Here is a 23,010-nt window from a genome sequence, read left to right as displayed (position 1 = left end):
TCATACATCGTTAAAAGGTCGCTGGGGCATTACACAATCCAAACGGCATCCTCGAAAATGCAAATATGCTGTAGGGACATGTAAAGGTCATCTTTTCTTGATCTTTTGGGGCAATGAGAATTTGATTGTACCCCGAGTACCCATCTAAAAAGCAATAGAACGACCGACCCGCAAGACGATCAAGCATTTGGTTGAGGAACGGCAACGGGAAATGATCCTTTCGAGTCACCTTGTTAAGCTTTCTATAGTCCATACAAACTCTCCATCCTGTCACCGTCCGAGTAGGAATCAACTCATTGTTGGCATTAGTTACCACAGTCATCCCGCCCTTCTTCGGTACGCATTGCACCGGAGAAGTCCATGAGCTGTCAGAAATAGGATACACCACACCGGCGTCAAGCCACTTGATAACTTCCTTTTTGACCACTTCTTGTATAGCTTCGTTGAGTCTCTTTTGGTGTTCAAGTGAGGGCCTCACATCCTCCTCCAATATGATCTTATGCATGCAAAAGGCGGGGTTTATGCCTCATATATCCGCCAATGTCCATCCAATTGCCCTCTTGTGCTTTTGTAGAACCGCCAAAGTGGCGTCAACCTGCACGTTAGTCAAACAAGACGAAAGAATAATAGGCAAAGTGAAATTAGGGCCCAAGTATTCATACCTGAGGTAAGGAGGAAGTGGTTTCAACTCCAACACCGACGGCTCCTCAATAGATGGCTTGGTTGGGGGAGTTTTGCGATTCTCAAGATCCAAAGATAACTTCCTAGGCTCATAAGAATACGAGCCCATACCATGCAAAATGTTTACACATTCAACTCTCCCAGCATCATCATCAACATCCATGTTCAAGAGAACGGCTTCAAGTGGGTCTTCAACATTCACCATTGCACTTGTGTCATCCACTATCACCGCCGTGACAATGTCAACAAACGAGCAAACCTCGGTTCTATTCGGTTGCCTCATAGATTTGCATACATGGAACACCACCTTTTCATCACCAACACGGAAGGTCAACTCTCCCACCTTGACATCTACCAAAGCCTTCCCAGTAGCTAGGAAAGGTCTTCTAAGGATAATTGGAACCTCAAAATCCACCTCACAATCCAAGATAACGAAATCGGTCGGCAATATGAACTTATCAACACGAACAAGGACGTCATCAATAATCCCCAAAGGTTGTTTCATTGACCGGTCCGCCATTTGAAGCCGCATAGAAGTTGGACGAGGTTGTCCGATTCCCAAGGTTTTGAAGACGGAATATGGCATTAAATTGATACTTGCCCCCAAGTCACAAAGGGCTTTTGCAAAGTCGGCACTTCCAATGGTACATGGGATAGTGAATGCACCGGAGTCCTCGAGTTTCGGAGCCATAGAATGTACAATTGCGCTCACTTGATGGGTCATCTTGATTGTCTCACACTCCATTGATCTCTTTTTTGTAACCAAATCTTTCATGAACTTTGCGTATCCTGGCATTTGCTCGAGTGCCTCCACCAAAGGTACGTTGATAGTCAAACTCTTCATCATCTCAATGAATTTCTTAAATTGGTTATCACCCTTTTGCTTGGCCAACCGTTGAGGATAGGGCGGAGGAGGTCGAGGTAAGGGTGCTCGAGCTTTGGTCACCACCGGCTTGGGCATATCAATCACGTGTTCCCTAGATGGGTTCACGGCCTCTTGTGTTTCTTCCTCAACCTCATGAACATCAATCCGCACATCATCTCTCACACTTGGTTCAACTACATCTTCAACCACCAAATGTATTTTGTTATCTCGTAACTCATCTTCATCCACCGTAACTTGGTTTCCTCTTGAGGCATGCACATTACCGCCTCTTCCACTTCGCGTTGCCACTACCATCACATGATTATTGTGCCCGCACTTGGGGTTTACTACCGTATCACTTGGTAGAGCACCCTTTGGGCGAGTATTTAAAGACTGAGAGATTTGGCCTAATTGCACTTCCAAGTTCCAAATAGATGTGTTATGCGAAACTAATTGGGCCTCGGAATCTTGGTTATTTTTCATCATTTGCTCGAACATGCTTTCAATTCTCCCCATCTCGCTTCCAGACGAACTCGGACCTTAAGAAGGAAAGGGGGGTGGATTGTTCGGTTGTTGGTACATGGGGGGCCTTTGAAAGCCTTGTCCCCGGTTGCCTTGGTTACCGCCATTGTTCCACCCTCCTTGATTGTTGTTGTTGCCCCAATTATTGTTATTACCATGCTAATTTCCTTGGTTGCCTTGATTATCCCAATTGTTGTTTTGGTTGTTGTTATTCCAATTACCTCCGCCTTGTTGTTGATTGCCCCAATTACCTTGAGGATGCCATTGTTGGTTTGAAGATTTACCTCTATTCCCTTGATAGTTGTTGACATATTGGACCTCTTCGCTTTGATCATCATAGCACTCATTTGGATAACCACCACCATCATTGTTGTTGTCATATTGTTCACAATTAGCTTGAGGTTGTTGTCCTCTTTGCCTCATTTTCAACATAGAAACACCTTCCATTGCGTTGACTTGGCGCGGGTTTTGGACTTGTTGCAATTGCGCCTTTGCCAATTGATTCATAGTTGTTGTAAGCTCGGCGATAGCTTGGCCATGACCATGCAATTCCTTTGCAAATGGATGACCGTGGGGTCACCTTGGGGCACGTTTTCTCGGCTTTGCCATGCCGAAGAGGTGTCGTCCATTTCATCAAGTACATCACATGCCTCTTGGTAAGAAAGTTTCATAAAGTTCCCCCCGGCCAATTGGTTCACGATGCATTGATTTGTGGTGTTGATGCCCCGATAAAAGGTTTGTTGAATCATAACCTCAGTTATATCGTTATTAGGGCACTCTTTCACCATTGTTCTATATCTTTCCCATATCTCATGCAAAGGTTCCGTTGGATCTTGCTTGAAAACTAGAATTTCATCCCGAAGAGCTGCCATATGACTTGGAGAGAAGAACTTGGCAATAAATTTGTTCGCCAATTCATCCCATGTTGTAATAGAATGATTGGGGAGCCTTTCTAACCAATCCAATGCTTTACCCCGAAGAGAAAATGGGAAAAGCCTCAATCTCAATGCATTCTCGGACACGTTTGTCTGCTTGCTACCCCAACATGTATCCACGAACCCCTTCAAGTGCTTGTAGGCATTTTGATTGGAGGCACCCATGAAATAACCTCTTTGCTCGAGCAAGGTCAGCATAACATTTGTGATTTGAAAGTTCCCCGCCCGGATTCGGGGAGGAACAATAGCACTGGCGTATCCTTGATTTGGTAAAACTCTGGGAGCCACTCTCGGCAGTGCCGGAGGAGGGTCTGGAATGTTGTTGTTCTCATTTGCATTTATATTGACATATCGGCCTCTCCGTGGAAGTTGAGGTAAGACCTCATCTTGTTCTAGATCCTCTACCTCCTCCCCCGCTATCACATTACCGAGAGGGTCATTTGCATTAAGAGCCATTGTACCTGATTGATCGACACAAACAAAATTAGTAAACAAGAAGGAAAGAGAAGCAAAACACAATTCTAGCTACATAAATAGTCAACACCGTAAGGTCCCCCGGCAACGGCGCCAAAAAGTTGATCGCGGCGAACTCAACCTTACACAACGGTAGGAGGAGCGGGCGCTAATACTTTTACCCGAATAGTGGTATCGGGGTCAATTTCCACAAGGAGTTTGGAATGGAGTTGCGTATTTGTTTAGACTAGGAATGCGTGTTTGCTCCTAATTGTACTTCTACCATTTTTTGGTTTTTGTTTAATCACTACTATTATCAACTACAAGTTTAAGCTAATTTATGCTAAAAAGGTATGTTCTAAGTTGTGATTAATATAGAGAAAGGCACTAGGGTCGTGGCATCACCTAGGTGGTTAACTAACGGGTAGAGGTTACTAATAATAGATTGACATATTTGGGATCAATATTATAACCGTGCACATTTGTACTCACTCTCACACCTCTCAGTAGAGAGAGCGATTTTGCCCAATTGACTCTCTCGAGATCAATTGGGTAGGCCAACTAGACCAAACAACTAGGGTTCAAGTAGGGTGATTACTCTCTCGAGGTTTAACCCGTTAATTGGGACTACCATTTCTCATGGAACCACCCCAATTCCTTGTTGGGTCAATTCTGGGGTCATAGACTCTCTTTCTCAAGAAAGGTCAAGACCCACTAAGCTAGAATCAATGTTTGTAACCATCAATCCTTAATTAAACCATAAGATTAACCCAAATAACAAACACCCAATATCAATCTATCAGTAAGAAGCAACACCCATTAATTACCCACACTAGAGTTGAGCCACAACCCTAGCTAATGGGTTTAGCTAGACATAATTAAAGTAGAAAATGAAGAAATAGAAGATGAAACAACCATATTAATTAATTGCTAATGCCAAACTACAATAATCTATGATGAAACTAAGCTAAAAAGGCCCAAGATAAGCCAAAACATAAGTCTCACAAGTGCAGCAGCTGTCAATTATACAAAACTTGACCTAAAAATGGTAAAATGTTCTATTTATAGTGGGCTGGAAAAACTGGACAAAGATGCCCCTGCGGGGTTAATGCGGACCGCACAAAGATGGCACGCGGCCGCACTGGGTTGTTTGACCTCTGAATCTTGCTCTCTTAAAATGGAGATGCGGACCGCACAAAGTTGGGGTGCGGCCGCATGAAAACTGGCGCGGACCGCACAAAGTTGTTGTGCGGCCGCATGAAAGGTTTTGCAGCTTCTCTGAACTTCGCTGATGCAGGCCGCGTGACCATAGAGTGCAGCCGCATGGGAGGGAGCGCGGGCCGCATGAAGTTGGACGCGACCGCGTGGTTTGCTTTTGGAATATAATACTCTCTGAACTTATTGGACGCGACCGCATAGCAAAATTGTGCGCCCGCATGAGTGAGACGCGGGCCGCATGAATTGGGACGCGGCCGCATGGGGCATGGCTTGTAAGTTCACAGTCTCTGAACTTCTATGGTGCGGCCGCATGATATGATGGTGCGGTCCGCACCAAGTTCTAAATGTCTTCACTCTACTGATCTTTGGCACTTGAGCAGGTTTCACTCCAATTTGAGTTGATCTTTGACGATTTGTCACTTTATAGCTCAAACATGCAATCAAGCGCAATCTGTAAGCTTTTTGGGACTATTTTGTAGCAATTTACACTCAAAGCGCAGGCAAGTATGGGTATAAAACATGTTAAAATCCTACTTATCACAGCATATGAGTTGTATGTGCGGATTATAGCGATTAGGCTTAAGGAGCCCCTCCGGAGTTTGTACACACCCCTAGTGAGCGCGGGTACCTACTGAGTATGAGTGCCGAGTGACGAGTGCTGAGCTATTGAGAGAGACTGAGTGACTGTCGCTCTGAGAGGATGCTTTTGATTTCCTTATTGATGCACTTAGCTGCCATATATTAGTGCCTTGAAGTTTCTAAAAGATATATTATTTTGTTTTACTTGAACTTGACATGAGGTAACTGATTTGACCTAAAATTGCCGAACTTGAAAGCATGCCTACTTTCCTATGTCGAAATTACTGATATTCAACTATAATTGCAAAGCTTGTCACTACTTTCAGTTCTTTACTTAGTCTTGTTACTTATTGGGTTGGTTGTACTCACGCTACACCCTGCGCTTTGTGTGCAGATTCAGGCGTTTTCAGACACGGTGGGTGTTGATTGCATCTCACAGTTAATCTTCTGGGAGATTCCAAGGTAGCTGCCCGGCGCTTCGCAGACCTTGCTTCTCCTTCCCTATCCTTTTTGTTTATTGTATTTAGTTTCGGACTATGTCAGACATTATTTTCCAGACTTATGATATTTAGATGCTCATGTATTCAGTGACACCCCGATGTTGGGAGTTTCTGCATTGTGTTTTGGATTTTCTATCCTGTTTATGAGAAGTTCTTCTATTTAAACTATTTTAAATCCATTTCTGTTAAAAGTGTTGGCGTAAATTCGTAAATATCGGCTTACCTAGTACCATGTTAGGCGCCATCACGATTGACTAGTTTTGGATCGTGACAAGTTGGTATCAGAGCCTAGGTTATATAGGTCTCACGAGTCATGAGCAGGTTTAGTAGAGTCTTGCGTATCGGTACTGAGACGTCTGTACTTATCTTTGAGAGGCTGCCGAACCCTTAGGAAATTTTGCATTCTTGTATTCTTGTCGTGCAGGTTTGTTGATTCCAGTAACTAAACTTCTGTATTCTATTCTCTCACAAATGGTGAGGACGCGTGCTACCAGGCAGGATGGACAACCACCAGTACCACCAGTTAGGGCCGCAAGAGGCCGAGGTCACGGTATGGGCAGAGGTGCAGCTCGTACAACAGATAGGGCAACACCTTAAGACCTACCAGTCGCTCCAGATCAAGAGCTGGTATTAGATACAGTTGAGCCAGTGGGGCCAGCTCAGGCACCAGCTGTGCCCAGTGTGATTACAAGCCTTCAGGAGGCCTTGGTTCAGATTCTGACCATGTGCACTAGCCTTGCTCAGGCAATCTCAGTTCCGGCCGCAACAACCACTTCTCAAGTTGGGGGAGGTGCTCAGACTCCCGCCGCCCGTACACCAGATCAGGTGATGCAGGAACTCCAAACACTGGGAGGCACTACCAACCCAGCCGGTTGCAGCTGCTCAGGCCCATGTGGTTCCTACTATGACTGATAATAAGCAAAGGAGACTAAAAAGATTTGGGAGGCTCCAACCTCCATCTTTCAAGGGGGCAGTGTCAAAGGATGTAGGGCTTTTTGGACAGGTGTCAACGGATTTTTTGCACGGCCGGTATTTTAGAGAGTAGTGGGGTCTCGTTCACTACTTTTCAGTTCACTGCGCTGCCTTCAGCTGGTGGGAGGCTTATAAGAGGTACATGTCGGCTGGTGCAGCACCACTTACATGGTAGGGGTTCTCCATTCTCTTCTTGGAGAAGTTCGTGCTGCAATCTCATAGAGAGGAGCTGCGCAAATAGTTTGAGCAGTTACATCAAGATGAGGTTTTCTGAGTTGGCTCGTCACGTAGTTTGTTGGTCCCCACTAATAGAGAGAGGATTAGGAGGTTCATTGATGGCCTCACATATCAATTGTGGTTTATGACTCGGGAGAGGGTATCTGGTGCTACTTTTGATGAGGTAGTTGACATTGCTTGACATATAGAGATGGTCTGTAGCCAGGAGCATGGTGAGGTTTGGGTGGTTTCGGTGGTGTACCTTCTAGGGGCAGTCCAACCATAGCAAGGGTCGTCCTTATAGGCCCGCGTAGATGGCTCATCCAGCTCATCGTGGTGCATCAGCTAGCTACGGTTCTTACAGTGCTTGCTCAGGCCAGTCTTTATTTAGTGCACTACCATCCAGAGTTCTCACCATGCCTCGTCCGCTCAAGTTTCTACAAGTAGTTCCTCGGGTTATTAGGAGCAACAATCTGTCATAGGAGGGGTTGTTTCGAGTGCAGGGACTTGGGTCATATCAAGAGAGATTGCCCTAAATTGTTGAGTGGGGCTCTACAGCAGAGTTCTCGACTGATGGTGCCAGCACCAGCAATTACACCACCTACTCGGTCAGCTCGGGGTAGGGCCCAGGTAGCTAGGGGTCGTCCTAGAGGGATAGGCCAATTAGGTGGCTGTCAGGACCGATTCTATGATATTCCTGCCAAACCGGACATCGTTGCTTTAGATGTAGTGATCACATGTATTGTCTCAGTATGCCACAGGAATGCTTCTGTATTATTTGACACTGGTTCCACTTATTCTTATGTATCATTGTATTTTGCTCATTATCTGGATATGCCCTATGAGTCCTTAGTCTCATCTGTTCATGTATCTATTCCAGTGGATGATACTATTGTTGTGGACCATGTATACTGGTCGTGTGTAGTGACAATTGGGGGATTGAAACTAGAGTTGATCTCTTATTGCTTAGTATGGTAGACTTTGACGTAATTTTGGGTGAGGATTGGTTGTCTCCATATCATGCTGTTCTAGATTATTACGCTAAGACCGTGACATTGGCGATGCTAGGGTTGCCAAGGATTGAGTGGAGAGGTTCGCTAAACTATGTTCCCAGCAGAGTGATTTCATATTTGAAGGCCCAACGGATGGTTAGAAAGGGTTGTTTATCTTATTTGGCCTTTGTGAGGGATGTTGGTGCCAATACTCCTACTATTGATTCTGTTCCGGTGGTGCGAGTATTTCCAGATGTGTTTCCTGCAAACTTGCCAAGCATGCCGCCCGACAGGGATATTGACTTCGGCATTGACTTGGTGGCGGGCACTAAGCCCATTTCTATTCCACTGTACCGTATGGCACCACCTGAGTTGAAGAAATTGAATGAGCGGCTTCATGAACTCCTTGATAAGGTGTACGGATTCTGTTTGTGAAGAACAAGGATGGTACTATGAGAATGTGCATTGATTATAGGCAGTTGAACAAAGTCACAATCAAGAACAAGTATCCTTTGCCACGTATTGATGATCTATTTGACCAGTTTCAGGGAGCGAAAGTGTTCTCCAAGATTGATTTGAGGTTTGGGTACCACCAGTTGAAGATTCAGGACTCGGATATTCTAAAGACAATATTCAGGACCTATTATGGTCATTATGAGTTCCTTGGGATGTCTTTTGGGCTGACCAACACCCCAGTAGCGTTCCTGCATCTAATGAATAATCTGTTTTAGCCTTATCTCGACTCGTTTGTCATAGTGTTCATTGATGATATCCTTGTATACTCTCGTAGCCAGGAGGAGCATGCCCAACATTTGAGGATTGTGTTACAGTGGTTGAAGGAGGAAAAACTTTATTCCAAGTTTTCCAAGTGTGAGTTTTGGCTTAGTTCAGTAGCGTTCTTGGGGCACGTGGTGTCTAGTGAGGGGATTCAGGTGGATCCGAAGAAGATAGAGGTGATTTAGAGTTGGCCCAGGCCATCCTCGGCTACAAAGATTCGGAGCTTTCTCGGCTTGGCCGGTTATTATCGTCGCTTCGTAGAGGGTTTCTCATCGATTGCATCGCCTTTGACCAAATTGACTCAAAAGGGTACTACTTTCAGGTGGTTGGATGAGTATGAGGAGAGCTTTTAGAAGCTCAAGACTGCCTTGACCACAACTCCAATTCTAGTTTTGCCTTCAGCTTCAGGCTCTTATACAGTGTATTGTGATGCTTCTCGAATCGGTATTGGTGTGTCTTGATATAGGAGGGTAGAGTGATTGCATACGCTTCGCGTTAGTTGAAACGTCATGAGAAGAACTACCCTGTTCATGATTTGGATTTGGCTGCCATCGTTTATGCATTGAAGACTTGGAGGCACTATCTCTATGGTGTGTCTTGCAAGGTATTTACAAATCATCGGAGTCTCCAGCACTTATTTAAATAGAAGGATCTAAATTTGAGGCAGCGAAGATAGTTGGAGCTGCTAAAGGACTATGATATTACCATTTTGTATCATTCGGGGAAGGCCAATGTGGTGGTTGATGTCTTGAGTAGGAAGGCAGTGAGTATAGGTACCTTTGTATTCATTCTTGCTGGTGGGAGACCTCTTGCAGTTGATGTTCAGGACTTGGCCAACCAGTTCGTGAGATTGTATATTTCGGAGCCCAGTCTGGTTGTAGCTTGTATGGTTTCTCGGTCTTCCTTATTTGATAGCATTGGAGAGCTCCAGTATGATGATCCTCATTTGTTTGTCCTCAAGGACAAGGTTCAGCATGGTAATACTAGAGATGTGACTATTAGGGATGATAGGGTATTGAGGATGCAAGGCCGAATTTGTGTGCCTAATGTGGATGGGCTATGTGAGTTGATTCTTGAGGAGGCCCACAGTTCACGGTATTCCATTCGCCCCGGTGCCGCGAAGATGTACTAGGACTTGAGGCAACACTGTTGGTGGATGAGGATGAAGAAGGATATAATGGAGTTTGTAGCTAGGTGCTTTAACTGCCAACAAGTGAAGTATGAGCATCAGAGACCGGGTGGATTGCTTTAGAGGATAGAGATTCCATAGTGGAAGTGGGAGCGGATCACTATGAACTTTGTAGTTGGGTTCCTACGAACTTCGAGAAAGTTCGATGTTATTTGGGTGATTGTGGATCGGCTGACCAAGTCCGTGCACTTTATTCCAGTTGGGACTACTTATTCTTTGTAGCTGTTAGCTGATATTTACATCTGCGAGATTGTTCGCCTTCATGGTGTGCCAGTGTCCATCATTTCAGATTGGAGCATGCAGTTTACATCACGGGTCTGGAGAGCAATACAACGGGAGTTGGGCACCCAGGTTGAGTTGAGTACAACATTTTACTCTCAGACGGACGGACAGTCCAAGCGTACTATTTAAATATTGGAGGACATGCTACGCACTTGTGTCATTAATTTCGGGGGTTCATGGGATCAATTTCTACTACTCGCGGAGTTTGTCTACAACAACAACTACCAGTCGAGTATTTAGATGGCTCCATATGAGGCATTGTATGTGAGACGATGCAGATCTCCGGTGGGTTAGTTTGAGCCAGGTGAGGCTAGGCTATTGGGTACTGACTTGGTTCAGGATGCTTTGGACAAGATTAAATTTATTCAGGAGCGGCTTCGTATGGAGCAGTCTAGACAGAAGAGTTATGCCGTCAGGAAGGTCCGTGATGTTGCTTGCATAGTTGGGGAGAAGGTTCTGCTCAAGTTTTCACCCATGCAGGGTGTTATGAGGTTCGGGAAGAAGGAAAAGTTGAGACCTCGGTATATCAGGCCGTTTGAGGTACTTCAGAGGGTTGGAGAGGTGGCTTACAAGCTTGTTTTGCCACCTATCTACTCAACTATGTATCCAATATTTCATGTTTCTATGCTCCGGAAGTATGTCGGCGATTTGTCTCATGTTTTGGACTTCAGCACGGTTCAGTTGGATAGTGATTTGACTTATGATGTGGAACCGGTGGACATTTTAGATCGGCAGGTTCGAAAGTTGAGGTCAAAGAACATAGCTTTAGTGAAGGTGCAGTGGAAAGGTCAGCTAGTTAAAGAGGCTACTTGGAAGACCGAGCGAGAGATGCGGAGCATATATCCACACCTTTTTTAGACTCCAGGTACATTTCTAGACCCGTTCGAGGAAGAACATTTGTTTAAGAGGGGGAAGATGTAATGAATCGGCTGGTCGTTTCGAGATTTGTAGCCCCGTTCCCCCATTTACTGCTTATTTTTTGCTTTATAGCTGTTATGTGGCTTACCGGTTAGTCGGTTCGTGTCCGAAGAGATTTCGGAATGAATTGAGATACTTAGTCTCAAAGTTAGAAGCTTAAGTTGAAAAGGTTGACCGGATGTTGACTTATGTGTAAATGACTCTAGAATGGAGTTTTGATGGTTCCATTAGCTCCGTTGGGCGATTTGGAATTTAGGAGCGTATCCAAATTGTGATTCGGAGGTCTATAGTTGAATTAGGCTTGAAATGACGAAAGTTGGATTTTTTGAAAAGTTTGACCGGGACTGGACTTTTTGATATCGGGGTCGGATTGGAGTTCCGAAAGTTGGAGTATGTTAGTGGTGTCATTTGTGACTTGTGTGCAAAATTTGGGGTCAATCGGACGCGATTTGATAGGTTTCAGTGTCGTTTGTAGAAATTAAAATTTCAAAATTCATTAGGCTTGAATCTATGCACGATTCGTGTTTCTTATATTGTTTGAGATGATTTGAGGACCCGACTAAGTTCGTATGATGTTTTGGGACTTTATGGTATGTTGGTTGAGGTCCCGAGGGCTCTCGGGTGAGTTTCAGATGGTTAGCGGATCAATTTTGGACTTGGCATTATGGCTGAAGACTGTTGGTTTTGCTGTTACTAGTTTCCTCTTATGCGTTCGCGAGAAAGGTCTCACGTTCGTGAAGTGTATCCGGGGAAAGTCCAGGAGTTTTTCTTCTCGTTTGCAAAGAGGGAGCCGCATTTGTGAATGTTGGGGGTTGATGTGCATCGCGATCATGAGAGAAAGCTCGCATTCGCATAGAAGGGCGAAGCAGGCTTGGACACCAGGCCCTAAATCGTTGCGTTCACAGCTAGGTGGACGCGTTCGCGTATGCCAAGCTAGGCAAGGCATCGCGTTCGCGAGGTGGAGTTCACGTTCGCTAAAGAGAGTTTTTCCGGGCATTCAAGTTTGTGCTTCATAAACGCTAGGCTATTTCCGCATTCGCGAAGAAGGCGCACCTGAGCAGAATTATAAGATTCAAAAATGAGGGTTTGAGGTCATAACACAAAAATTAATTTGGGAGCTCGGTGAAAGGCAATGTTTGGATAAATTTTCACGTGGGTGTTTGGGGTAAGTGATTCCTACCTAATTTTGGTTAATTTCCACGATTAAGCCTTTAATTCCATCATTAAATTTATGATTTGGGATGGAAAATTAGACTAATGAAGAAAAGTTCTTAGGTTAGATTTTGAGGTTTTGATCGAGATTTTGTGGTAAAATTGGTATAGTTGGACTCGTGGTTGAATGAATTTTCGAGTTTTGTGAATTTTATCGGATTTCGAGACGTGAGCCCGGGGCCGACTTTGGGCCGATTTTTAACTTTTTATTTATAACTTAGTATTTCCTTATGGAATTGATTCCTTTAACTCGTGTTGATTGTATTGCATTATTTATGGCTAGATTCGAGGCATCCAGAGGCCGTTTCGCGAGGTAAATGTGTGTCGGAGTAGAGATTTGCTCAAATTGAGGTAAACAGTTCTAAATTTGGTTCTGAGGGTATGAAACCCCAAACTATGTGTCATGTGATTGGTTCTGAGGTGATGCACATATTAGGTGACAGGCGTGTGGGCGTGCACCGTAGGAACTGGGACTTGGTCCATTCCATAGAACTGTATAGATGATTAATCTGTTGGTATCTGTAAATTCTTCATGTGATATAGTAATTGAATAGCAAACCCTGTTAGAAATCATGTTTAGGCAATGTATTGGTACTGAAGGTGCCCTCAGAGGTCGTGTACATGTTAATCTATATGCTAAAATTGTTGTGTTGTACTCGGTCTCAGTTTTACTTGCATATTATATCTCAGTCTCTATTGTTCCTTGTTGATACATTATATCGTTTCTGTCTGGGATGATTTTTATGATTTCTGAGAGCCCGAGAGACTGGAGAGATTGATGACTGAGTGAGGCCAAGGGCCTGATTGTGAGATATTGATACTATAGCACGTGCTTTGTCCATGCAGCACGTGAATTGTCCGTGCGGATCCAAATATTTATACTATAGAACGTGAGTTGTCCGTGTGGATGCAGATATTTATATATAGCACGTGAGTTGTCCGTGCAGCACGTGAGTTATCCGTACGGATTATAGCGCTTGGGCTGAAGGAGCCCCTCCAGAGTCTGTACACACCCCCAGTGAGCGCGGGTACCTACTGAGTGTGAGTGTCAAGTGTTGAGCTATTGAGAGAGACTGAGTGACTGTCGCTCCGAGAGGATGCTTTTGATTTCCTTATTGATGTACTTAGCTTCCATATATCACTGGCTTGAAGTTTCTGAAAGATATATTATTCTGTTTTACTTGAACTTGGCATGAGGTAACTGACTTGACCTGAAATTGTCGAACTTGAAAACATGCCTACTTTTCTATGTTGAAATTATTGATATTGAACTATAATTGCAAAGCTCGTCACTACTTTAAGTTCTTTATTTAGTCCTGTTACTTACTGGATTGATTGTACTCACGCTACACCCTGCCCTTTGTATGCAGATCCAGGTATTTTCGGACACGGTAGGTGTTGATTGCATTGCATAGTTGATCTTTTGGGAGATTCCAAGGTAGCTGCTCGACGCTTCACAGACCTTGCTTCTCCTTCCCTATCTTTTTCGTTTATTGTATTTAGTTTCAGACTATGTCAGACAGTATTTTCCCTACTTGTGATATTTAGATGCTCATGTACTCAGTGACACCCTGATGTTGGGAGTTTCCGCATTGTGTTTTGAATTTTCTATCCTGTTTATGAGAAGGTCTACTATTTAAAATGTTTTAAATCCATTTCTATTAAAAGCGTTGGCGTAAATTCGTAAATGTCAGCTTGCTTAGTACCACGTTAGGCGCCACCACGACTGGCTAGTTTTGGGTCGTGACAATTATTTAGCATGTGTAGCTAAAAATTCCTTTTAAGAAGATGAGCATACTTTTTGGTTTTTGGCCTAATTAATCCTTCTTCACATATCACCTACGATCCCAATGTCAGTATAAATGTATAAGATTTTAGAAGCTTCACGTAGCCACCATTTCATAGCAAGATAATACTGAAACAACATACTTTTTGGCCACCTAAAGCTTTGCCAATGAAATTGTGCCTCTTATCACTAATGTCAAGGCAAAAGAATAGTAGGCAAAAAATAAGCAACGAATAAACGAGAACATATCTAGTAGTAAAACTTATCTTGCTAAGAGTTGACTTAATATTCTTAATTCCAAGAGAAATGATTTTTCTACCTAGTATATAACTTATATACATAAACTAAATTCAAAGATCAAATACTTAGACCAAACTCTAAAGATTTGACATGATTCTTAAGGATGTTATTTTACTAGTAAAACTGCATTAACTAACTTGCATTGGACACGATTACAATTAAAGATAATTTAGACAAGTAGGAACTTAACGTGATTTTGCATTTAACATCTATATTTATGAACTCATACACGTAAATCTTTGCTATAGTTGACAATTGACATTTAATAAAGGGAAAGAAGTGTATAAACTGAAATTTCCGGGGCAAAATGTACCAGTTCTTACACTAGAGGGGGTATACCATACTTTTCACTATTTTTACTGATTCACATTTCACATCACAACAGTACGTAATTACAAAATATTAAATTATAGTCTGACGGACCCAGCAAAAAAACAAAAACCTCATTCAGTTCCCACCCACCGTCCCTCCCCCGGGAAAAAGAAAAATTCCGCGGGGCCCGGTGGGCTCCATTTTGAGAAAAGCTGTATATGTGTCAATTAACCGTACTCAGATCTGTTCCTTGTTCTGCTTTACTACACCTTCTTTACGGTTTCGTAATACAAAATTCAAAATATTCCTTACTTTTTAATGCGGATTTGAATATTAGTATAGTATTTTTATTTTAAAAATTAAAATTTATAATGAAACTATAGTATGGACTTTACCAGTTTGTATAGAGTACAGTACGTAAAATAGGTAAATGAACGAGTTGCAAACTTCCAATAAATTAGCTCCTCCCAAAAGTAATTGTAGTATGATAGTCCGTCGAATGACGAACATAATCAAACTTCGAGAAAATAGGCCTTTATGATTATTTATAATATTAAAATTAAGAAAATATCCTTTAGTTGATTGATAGTATAATGTATTTAGATATGACTCTTTTTAGCTCTATTTATACAATATTATTTGAAGAATCAAATATTTTTTTATCGTATCTTATTTATTTAGTTCATGAAACAATTTAATAATAAAAATTAATTTATAGTAGTACTTATATCTAATTTTTAATTATATAATATTACTTTAAGCATAAAATCAACATATTCTCCTACTCCCAAGTCCTAACCTCTCAACTCTTTCAAAATGAAGAGAAGTAATTTTTAAAATTAAAATAATTTGAAAACTGTTACTAGTAAAACTTTTATTCCCTCCGATCTACTTTAATTAATTTTTGGACCTTTTTCTTGTGGTCCACACTATTATTTTTCAAATATTAAGAAGTAATTAGTATCTTTTTTTATAAAGTTGTCGCTGGAGTTAAGAGTGTAAAAGTATTTATTATATTTTCAAGAAACAAAATAAGATTAATATAATTAATATTATTATTAATTAATACTAAAAAGTGAATTTTTTAATACGTGTGAAAATAATTAAAAAATTAATTAAAGTAGACTAAGGAGTACTATTTAGCTCTCCAATAATAAAATACATAGTATAAAATACTTTCTCGTACAAGAGAGGGAATAGATTATTCCTTCTTATTTTTCTTTTTCACTTGATGTCCTACTGTTAAAGCTACTCATTTTGAGCTCTCCACTTTAACAGAAATCTCACCAAGGGAGATTAACAATGGGGAAATTTGCAGTAACAATGATGAGTTTTCTGCTGTTGTTCTCGTGTGTTGGTTTTTCTGAAGCAGTAGACATGAAGTACAAGGACCCAAAACAGCCACTGAATGTTAGAATAAGGGATTTAATGAACAGAATGAGTCTTGAAGAGAAAATTGGTCAGATGACCCAGATTGAAAGACATGTTGCTGCACCTGAGATCATGAAGAAATACTTCATTGGTAAGTTTTTTTTTTTAATTTTTTTTTTACAAAAATCTTGAGGTTTTACATTATCATTAAGGTGAAATCATTTTACTAAATGTGTGTCTATTGTGTATTTTAGAGGCGAATCCAGGATTTGAACTTGATGGTTCAATCTTTAAGTTCAAAATTAGTAGTATTTATTGAAATTTTAGTGCGTGCATATTATCTATGTTCTGGTAAAAAATACTGGGTTTTGTTAAACCCACTGAAAATATGTCCATCAGCCTGTGGTGTGGGGGGTGTGTGTGTGTGCAGACAGGCATCAATTGCTACAAAAGAGTAGTAAACTAAGTAGGTGACGTGTAACTCTGCATTCTTAGACTTAAAATTTTGGATTGGCCGTCGTTGTGGTGGTTGAATGAAAGGCTACCTTTTTTCTGGTTTTAGTGAAGTGTGAATAATTTTTATTTTGGCAGGGAGTGTACTGAGTGGTGGAGGAAGTGCACCAGTGCCTAAGGCTACTGCTGCGGACTGGGTAAGGATGGTTAATGAGATTCAGAAGGGTTCTCTTTCAACACGCCTTGGTATTCCCATGATTTATGGAATTGATGCAGTCCATGGGCACAACAATGTCTACAAAGCTACAATTTTTCCACACAATGTTGGCCTTGGAGTCACAAGGTAAAGCAAATTATGTTAACGCTTATTCTCGACGTCTTCACTAGAGCAGCATACTTTACAGGGTTAGTGCTTGTGATATAAAGTCTAATGCTTCAACTTTGGACCCAATAACTTGAAAATTTGGTCTTCTGTCTTTATGGTTATATGCCGGGGGATTCTTTAAGTTCACATTGCGTGAGTGTTGGAGGAGGGGCTGAGAGATGGCTGACGTTTTAATTTAGGAAATTTTGCTAGAAACATCTATCACTAGGAGCAGTTTCGAGAGGTTGACTAATTGACCCCTAATATTGACTAAAATTGAATTTACATCTTGTGTGGAAATTTGTGTCCTTGAACCTTTAACCAGTATTACATAAACGGGGGTGATGCTGAGACTTCCTGCCCTATACCGATCCGTACGAGAGGGAAGCATGTCTTCAAAATTCTGGATAGAACTTTATTGTGCCTTAAATGTTCTTTGCAGGAAATTTGGTAAGATCATAGTCAAATAAGGGAAATCTGAAGATATATTTTACTGACCTGTTCCTTAATGCAGAAAAAATTTGATTATTTAGTTGGTTATTTTACAATTTGCTCTTGAAGTCCTTTCATCTCATTTGCTGATACTTGGAATTATCTGAACTTCGCAATAGAGACCCGCAGCTTGTGAAGCGGATTGGGGCTGCGACTGCCCTTGAAGTCAGAGCCACAGGGATCCCTTATACTTTTGCACCATGCATCGCAGTGAGTACCGTAACATCATATGTAATCCCATATATTGTCTTTATTTGATAGCTTCCATTATAAATATGAGTTTGTCTTTGCTTGATTGTTATCATAGGTCTGTAGAGATCCAAGATGGGGTCGGTGCTACGAAAGCTACAGTGAAGACCATAGAATTGTTCGAGCAATGACTGAGATCATTCCTGGTTTACAAGGAGATATTCCAGCTAACTCCCGTAAGGGTGTTCCTTTTGTCGCAGGAAAGTAAGGAACTCTAGTCTTTCACATCCTTGTCCTTTTTGACTCTGTTTGGTGAACTCATTGGCATGACCAGCTAAGACTAGAATTAAATATTCTTGTCTAAAGGAAATTGGATGGTCGAATTGAAGAAAATTGTAACTTTATTTGACTGCAAAGAATTGTGATTTAACTTGCATCTAGTTGTAACCTTCTTCATTTCATTACACTTTCTCAGCCATATTTAGCCGTTCTATCTGGTATTTGCTATCCAGTGACATGATTCTATATCTAAATGTGCTCAAGGACTAAAGTAGCAGCCTGTGCTAAGCACTTTGTGGGCGATGGTGGCACTGACAAGGGCATTGATGAAAATAACACTGTTATCAATGTGAATGGGCTAATCAACATCCACATGCCTGCCTATATTGATTCCATTGTAAAGGGAGTTTCGACAATAATGGTATCTTACTCAAGCTGGAATGGCATGAAGATGCATGCTAACCGTGGTCTAATCACTGGCTTTCTCAAGGGAAAGCTCAAGTTTAGGGTAAAAGAGCTGGCTCTCTTCTAAGAGTTCAATTGATTGGAACATAGTGGCGAGATTGCTGATCATCATATTTTCTGCTGGCCTTTATTTCAGGGCTTTGTCATTTCAGATTGGGAGGCTATAGACAAGATCACTGATCCACCCCGTGCCAATTACTCTTACTCTATTCAGGCTGGAGTTCTTGCTGGAATTGACATGGTCAGTCTAAAGGATGACTACCAAAATTGTCTGTTATAGAATATGTAATTACCCATTGTTTTCCCTCTAAATTGTCATCTTGTCAAACTGACACAATTAGATCATTATTAGTCAACTCAAGTTGTAATCAAATTACTTTCCTAATGTATTTAGTAATTGATTGTCTCAGATTATGGGTCAGGAAAACTTGACCGAATTTCTTGATGATCTGGCTTTCCAAGTCAGGAACAATATCATTCCCATGAGCAGGATTGACGATGCAGTTAAAAGAATATTAAGGGTTAAATTTGTCATGGGTCTCTTTGAGAACCCATTGGCTGATCTCAGCTTAGCGAACCAACTGGGAAGCCAGGTAATTTCCCCATTCACAAAAATTATCATGACAAGCTTCGCTCAAGGGGATGCGAGACAACTTCTGTCAAAATCATAAGTTTCCATTCCGGTTCTCTTCACCTGGTTCTTTCTTGACTTAGTTCCTTGTTTTTTTCAACTTAAATTATTTCTGTAGGAACACGGAGGATTAGCAAGAGAAGCAGTGAGGAAATCGCTTGTACTTTTGAAGAATGGAAAAGTTATTAGCCAGCCACTACTTCCTCTTCCAAAAAAAGTGGCGAAGATACTTGTGGCTGGCAGTCACGCTGACAATTTGGGTTACCAGTGCGGAGGCTGGACTATAGGGTGGCAGGGAATTGGAGGCAACGATCTTACCACAGGTATCTTTCTGATTCCTAACGGTTCTTTCTCTTCACTCTACCCAGTGTATATGAGCCAGTGTGAATCAAAATCCTGTCCTCAACATAGCACCTTGATTAGCAGTTATTGTGAACTATTGAGACTCCTGCTTTGCAACCTCTAGAGGTGGCCGTGACAGTTTTCTATTTGTTGTCGCTCTGACATTTCTATTCAGTACAAACAAAATTCAATGTCTTCTGTGCGCTTTGAGCAGTGCACATCAAAGTTCAACTGATTTTGACACCTAAGAACTCTGTTGGACACATACACGTGGCTTCAGCCAGGTGATAAATTAAAGAACAACTTTGACTTAATGGCTGTTTGATTAGAGCCGAGATTCAGAAAGAATCTTAGCACCATTTGTTTTAGTTGAATTAATTAAAGAATGTCTAAATATTGGTAAAGAATGGGTGAGACTGGTACTTTCTCGAAAGGTGACATCAACAGTATAACTACATGGCCTTATCTTTTATTTTATTCTTAGACTTGTCAAGATTTTCCTTTAGGGAAGTATAATGTAAATTGGGATGAAGTAAACTGGGAAGGTGAATTAAATATAGGTTTTGATAACTTAAGTCTTGGCGGGACTTGAATATTGCCTGGCCATTTCTACAAACTTTAGACCATATATTTTAGGCTTGTAGGAAGAGTTCCGAGTTATGCACTGTTTGAAGAATGATCTAAACCGTTTTCCTCTCATGTTAATAAAGTTGCATGTAAGGATTAATGCATTATTTGGTTTTTATTTTTGAGATTATGCTTAGTGATTACCAAACAAGCTCTCATATATTTGGACGCATACAGGAACTACAATCTTATCTGCTGTGAAAAACACAGTCCATCCATCTACGCAAGTCGTCTACCAGGACAACCCAGATGCAAACTTTGTAAAGTCCAGCCATTTTTCGTATGCCATTGTTGTCGTGGGTGAGACACCCTATGCGGAGATGTTTGGTGATAGTGCAAAACTTGCTATAGCTGAACCTGGTCCGAGTACCATCACTAACGTCTGTGGGGTCGTGAAATGTGTGGTAGTTGTCATGTCGGGGCGTCCAGTTGTGATTGAGCCGTATCTTGCAAATATAGACGCCCTCGTAGCTGCATGGCTTCCGGGAAGTGAAGGCCAAGGTGTCGCTGATGTCTTATTTGGTGACTATGGATTCACAGGAAAACTTGCGCGCACTTGGTTCAAGTCAGTTGACCAGCTTCCCATGAATGTTGGCGATCCGCATTATGATCCTCTATTTCCCTTTGGATTTGGTCTCACAACTGAGCCTGTCCAGAACTAATCTCCTCCTCTTGTCTTTCACTTGCTGTTCAATTGTAACGTAGAGCTTTATTTATGCCTTGTATCGAACAGTTCTAGTTTTCCCCAAGAATAGAAGAAGAAAAAGAATAGGGGTGGCGAAATGGTTAAAAGAAAATAGTTAACCACCAATATTATCCACTAAAAAATAGGTTGGATAATGAACTTTTTAAAAACGGGTCAAATATGGATAAGGACCATATTATCTATTTAGAAAATGGATAATCAATGGGTAACCAATGGATAATCAATGGATTTAACTTTTACATAAAGCATCAAATTTGGGGTTGCTCAAGTTAGGGAAACTAAGAATTCTTCCAAAAATGATCATATGCAAGAATGCATAGATAAAATAGTTACCTATACCGTTTTTTATTCGTATTAAATATGAATCGGGTCGGATAATTTATGCGTTTTTTTATTACCCGATCCGAACAATATTTGATCCGATCCCACCGTTTGTCACTAGACTGATATGTACAATAACAAAAAGTGGTATTATGAAATTGACAAAAATATTACTGTTAGAGAAAGTAATAATGTTTAGGAGGAAAGTGTAGTAGTAAAAGACAAGGAAAAGCACCATTGTATTCATTGTGGTGAAATGGAGGAAATACTCCCACCGACCACGGTCCATATTAGATATTTTTTATATTCTTATATATTTTTTAAGAAAAACATCTCAATTAGAATAATAGTAATAATTTAAAAAAACGGCTGCTTTTTTTAAACCAAAAAAATATTGTGAATCTAATTTGGTTTACAAAAGGATTAATCCCCTCTCCTCCACTTAATGATACACGTGTGTTGCACATGTAATCCGCATCTGTTTATAAGAAAATTATTATCACGTGAATGAACTATGTGTAATCAAAAGGGTACTAAATTCATAGAAGATATTCATAGTTTTAAAAATTTTATTTAAAAAAAGATTTAAAAGAATTATTTAGACCAATAATAAGAATACCTAATGTACTAACGCATTTTAATCCAACCACAATGTGCCTACTACTAAAATTGAGGATTAATAAGCTTTTTATGACATACAAGAACACGTCTCAAAATTGTTATGACATATACAAGAACACAACTCATTGATCAGGCATATTTTTTATGCACAGTAAAACCAACTTTTCAATAGTAGCATAAATATTAAATAAAGCTAAAGCAGTTAAATTAGCATATAGTTTATGTAAATTGATATTACAGAATATCTCTCAGATTTTGAAGAGTAACATAAAAATGATAGTTGAACTGTAAGAAAGCTACAAAACTTTCAGAACATAATATATTACATGATAACAAGAAAATTATATAAAATATTATTTATGAGACCGATAAGGAGAATTGTTCACCTGAACCACTAAAAATTGTCAAAATTTTGGGTAGATTGAACGAAGCCAATTGTCAAGGGCTATTCTTTAAGACACGATTTTAAAATTGTGATATGGTACTATAGTCAATTAAAAGAGGTAGCCAAATTTAATTTTGTGAGAAAATATTGTCACGACCTGGATTTCCCACATTCGGGAGTCGTGATGACGCCTACTAGTGAAAGCTAGGCAAGCCAACCGTTTGAACAATTTACCTCTTTCTCATTTTTAATCCTTAATTAGGAACCAACAGTTTATAATAGCGGAATTTAAACAAGCGGAAGAAATAAATAAAACCATTTAAATATTTTCAATACCATTTCTTAAACAAATACTACCCAGAACTGGTGTCACAACTTCACAGACGGTCTAGGAATAATACAAACAAGGTCCGAAAAATAAATGCGATACTGTTTCTGAAATACATAAATGAAACAGGATGAAAGGACAGAGGGAGACGCCAGGGCCTGCGGACACATGCAGGACTACTTTGGATCTTCGTATGGACTGAAGGCAGCCACCCAAGCTAAGGTCCAAAAGCTGCTGCGTCGGGATCTGCACACAGTGCAGAGTGTAGTATCAGCACAACCGACCTCATGTGCTGGTAAGTGCCTAGCCTAACCTCGGCGAAGTAGTGACGAGGCTAGGACCAGACTACCAAATAAACCTGTGCAGTTAAATCGTATACAACGGAAAATAAAAGCAGAAATGTACAGTTAAGGATGGGAGGGGGGAAACATGCTGCGGGGACATCGAATAATAACAGAAGAACAACAAATAAATATGAGGATCACCACAGTTCAATTGAAATATGAAGGGGGAATCATGCTGCGGGGTACAACAAGTATCAACAGGAAACCAACAATTAAATATAGAGAAAACATAACTCAGTTATCAATAAAAATTTAGGAAATCAAAGGCAAGTGCACGGCATCACCCTTCGTGCTTTAACATTCTCTCACCAAAATAATACACGGCATCACCCTTCGTGCTTTACACTCTTCCTCACCCAAGCAACAATCACAAAGCAATTAGG

General features: G+C 40.9%; 3 protein-coding genes across 3 annotated transcripts; 2 read left to right on the top strand and 1 right to left on the bottom strand.

Annotated features, from left to right (window-relative positions):
- Positions 1–526: 526 nt before the first annotated feature.
- LOC138871336 (uncharacterized) lies at positions 527–1,426 on the bottom strand. The gene is made up of 2 exons (XM_070149209.1): positions 809–1,426; positions 527–595 (listed from the first exon to the last, which is right to left on the bottom strand). The coding sequence occupies exons 1-2, from the start codon at positions 1,424–1,426 to the stop codon at positions 527–529; spliced, it is 687 nt and encodes a 228-aa protein (XP_070005310.1).
- Positions 1,427–7,912: 6,486 nt separating this feature from the next.
- Positions 7,913–11,039, top strand: LOC138871335 (uncharacterized). Its single transcript, XM_070149208.1, has 3 exons — positions 7,913–8,360; positions 9,526–9,687; positions 10,486–11,039. The coding sequence occupies exons 1-3, from the start codon at positions 7,913–7,915 to the stop codon at positions 11,037–11,039; spliced, it is 1,164 nt and encodes a 387-aa protein (XP_070005309.1).
- Positions 11,040–15,907: 4,868 nt separating this feature from the next.
- LOC104220368 (uncharacterized) lies at positions 15,908–20,719 on the top strand. Its single transcript, XM_009771225.2, has 9 exons — positions 15,908–16,231; positions 16,672–16,876; positions 17,509–17,599; positions 17,697–17,842; positions 18,122–18,365; positions 18,459–18,563; positions 18,733–18,915; positions 19,072–19,276; positions 20,100–20,719. The coding sequence occupies exons 1-9, from the start codon at positions 16,012–16,014 to the stop codon at positions 20,582–20,584; spliced, it is 1,884 nt and encodes a 627-aa protein (XP_009769527.1). The 5' UTR covers positions 15,908–16,011; the 3' UTR covers positions 20,585–20,719.
- Positions 20,720–23,010: the final 2,291 nt, after the last annotated feature.

The sequence above is a fragment of the Nicotiana sylvestris genome, chromosome 6, assembly GCF_000393655.2.
Source record: "Nicotiana sylvestris chromosome 6, ASM39365v2, whole genome shotgun sequence".
NCBI lineage: Eukaryota > Viridiplantae > Streptophyta > Magnoliopsida > Solanales > Solanaceae > Nicotiana > Nicotiana sylvestris.
Note: the sequence above shows the minus strand (reverse complement) of the source record. Positions and strands in the feature narration are given on the sequence as shown.

Bases quoted from the DNA above. Each gene is read 5' to 3' on its own strand.
- LOC138871336 (XM_070149209.1), bottom strand. From the start codon at position 1,426: ATGGAGTGTGAGACAATCAAGATGACCCATCAAGTGAGCGCAATTGTA. The intron at 596-808 runs GTAAACATTTTG...ACTAACGTGCAG, and splicing joins ATGCTGGGAGAGTTGAATGT to GTTGACGCCACTTTGGCGGT.
- LOC138871335 (XM_070149208.1), top strand. From the start codon at position 7,913: ATGGTAGACTTTGACGTAATTTTGGGTGAGGATTGGTTGTCTCCATAT. The intron at 8,361-9,525 runs GTTTGTGAAGAA...GACCTCTTGCAG, and splicing joins TGATAAGGTGTACGGATTCT to TTGATGTTCAGGACTTGGCC. The intron at 9,688-10,485 runs GTAATACTAGAG...AGTTTGAGCCAG, and splicing joins CAAGGACAAGGTTCAGCATG to GTGAGGCTAGGCTATTGGGT.
- LOC104220368 (XM_009771225.2), top strand. From the start codon at position 16,012: ATGGGGAAATTTGCAGTAACAATGATGAGTTTTCTGCTGTTGTTCTCG. The intron at 18,366-18,458 runs GTAAAAGAGCTG...CCTTTATTTCAG, and splicing joins AGGGAAAGCTCAAGTTTAGG to GGCTTTGTCATTTCAGATTG. The intron at 18,564-18,732 runs GTCAGTCTAAAG...TGATTGTCTCAG, and splicing joins TTCTTGCTGGAATTGACATG to ATTATGGGTCAGGAAAACTT.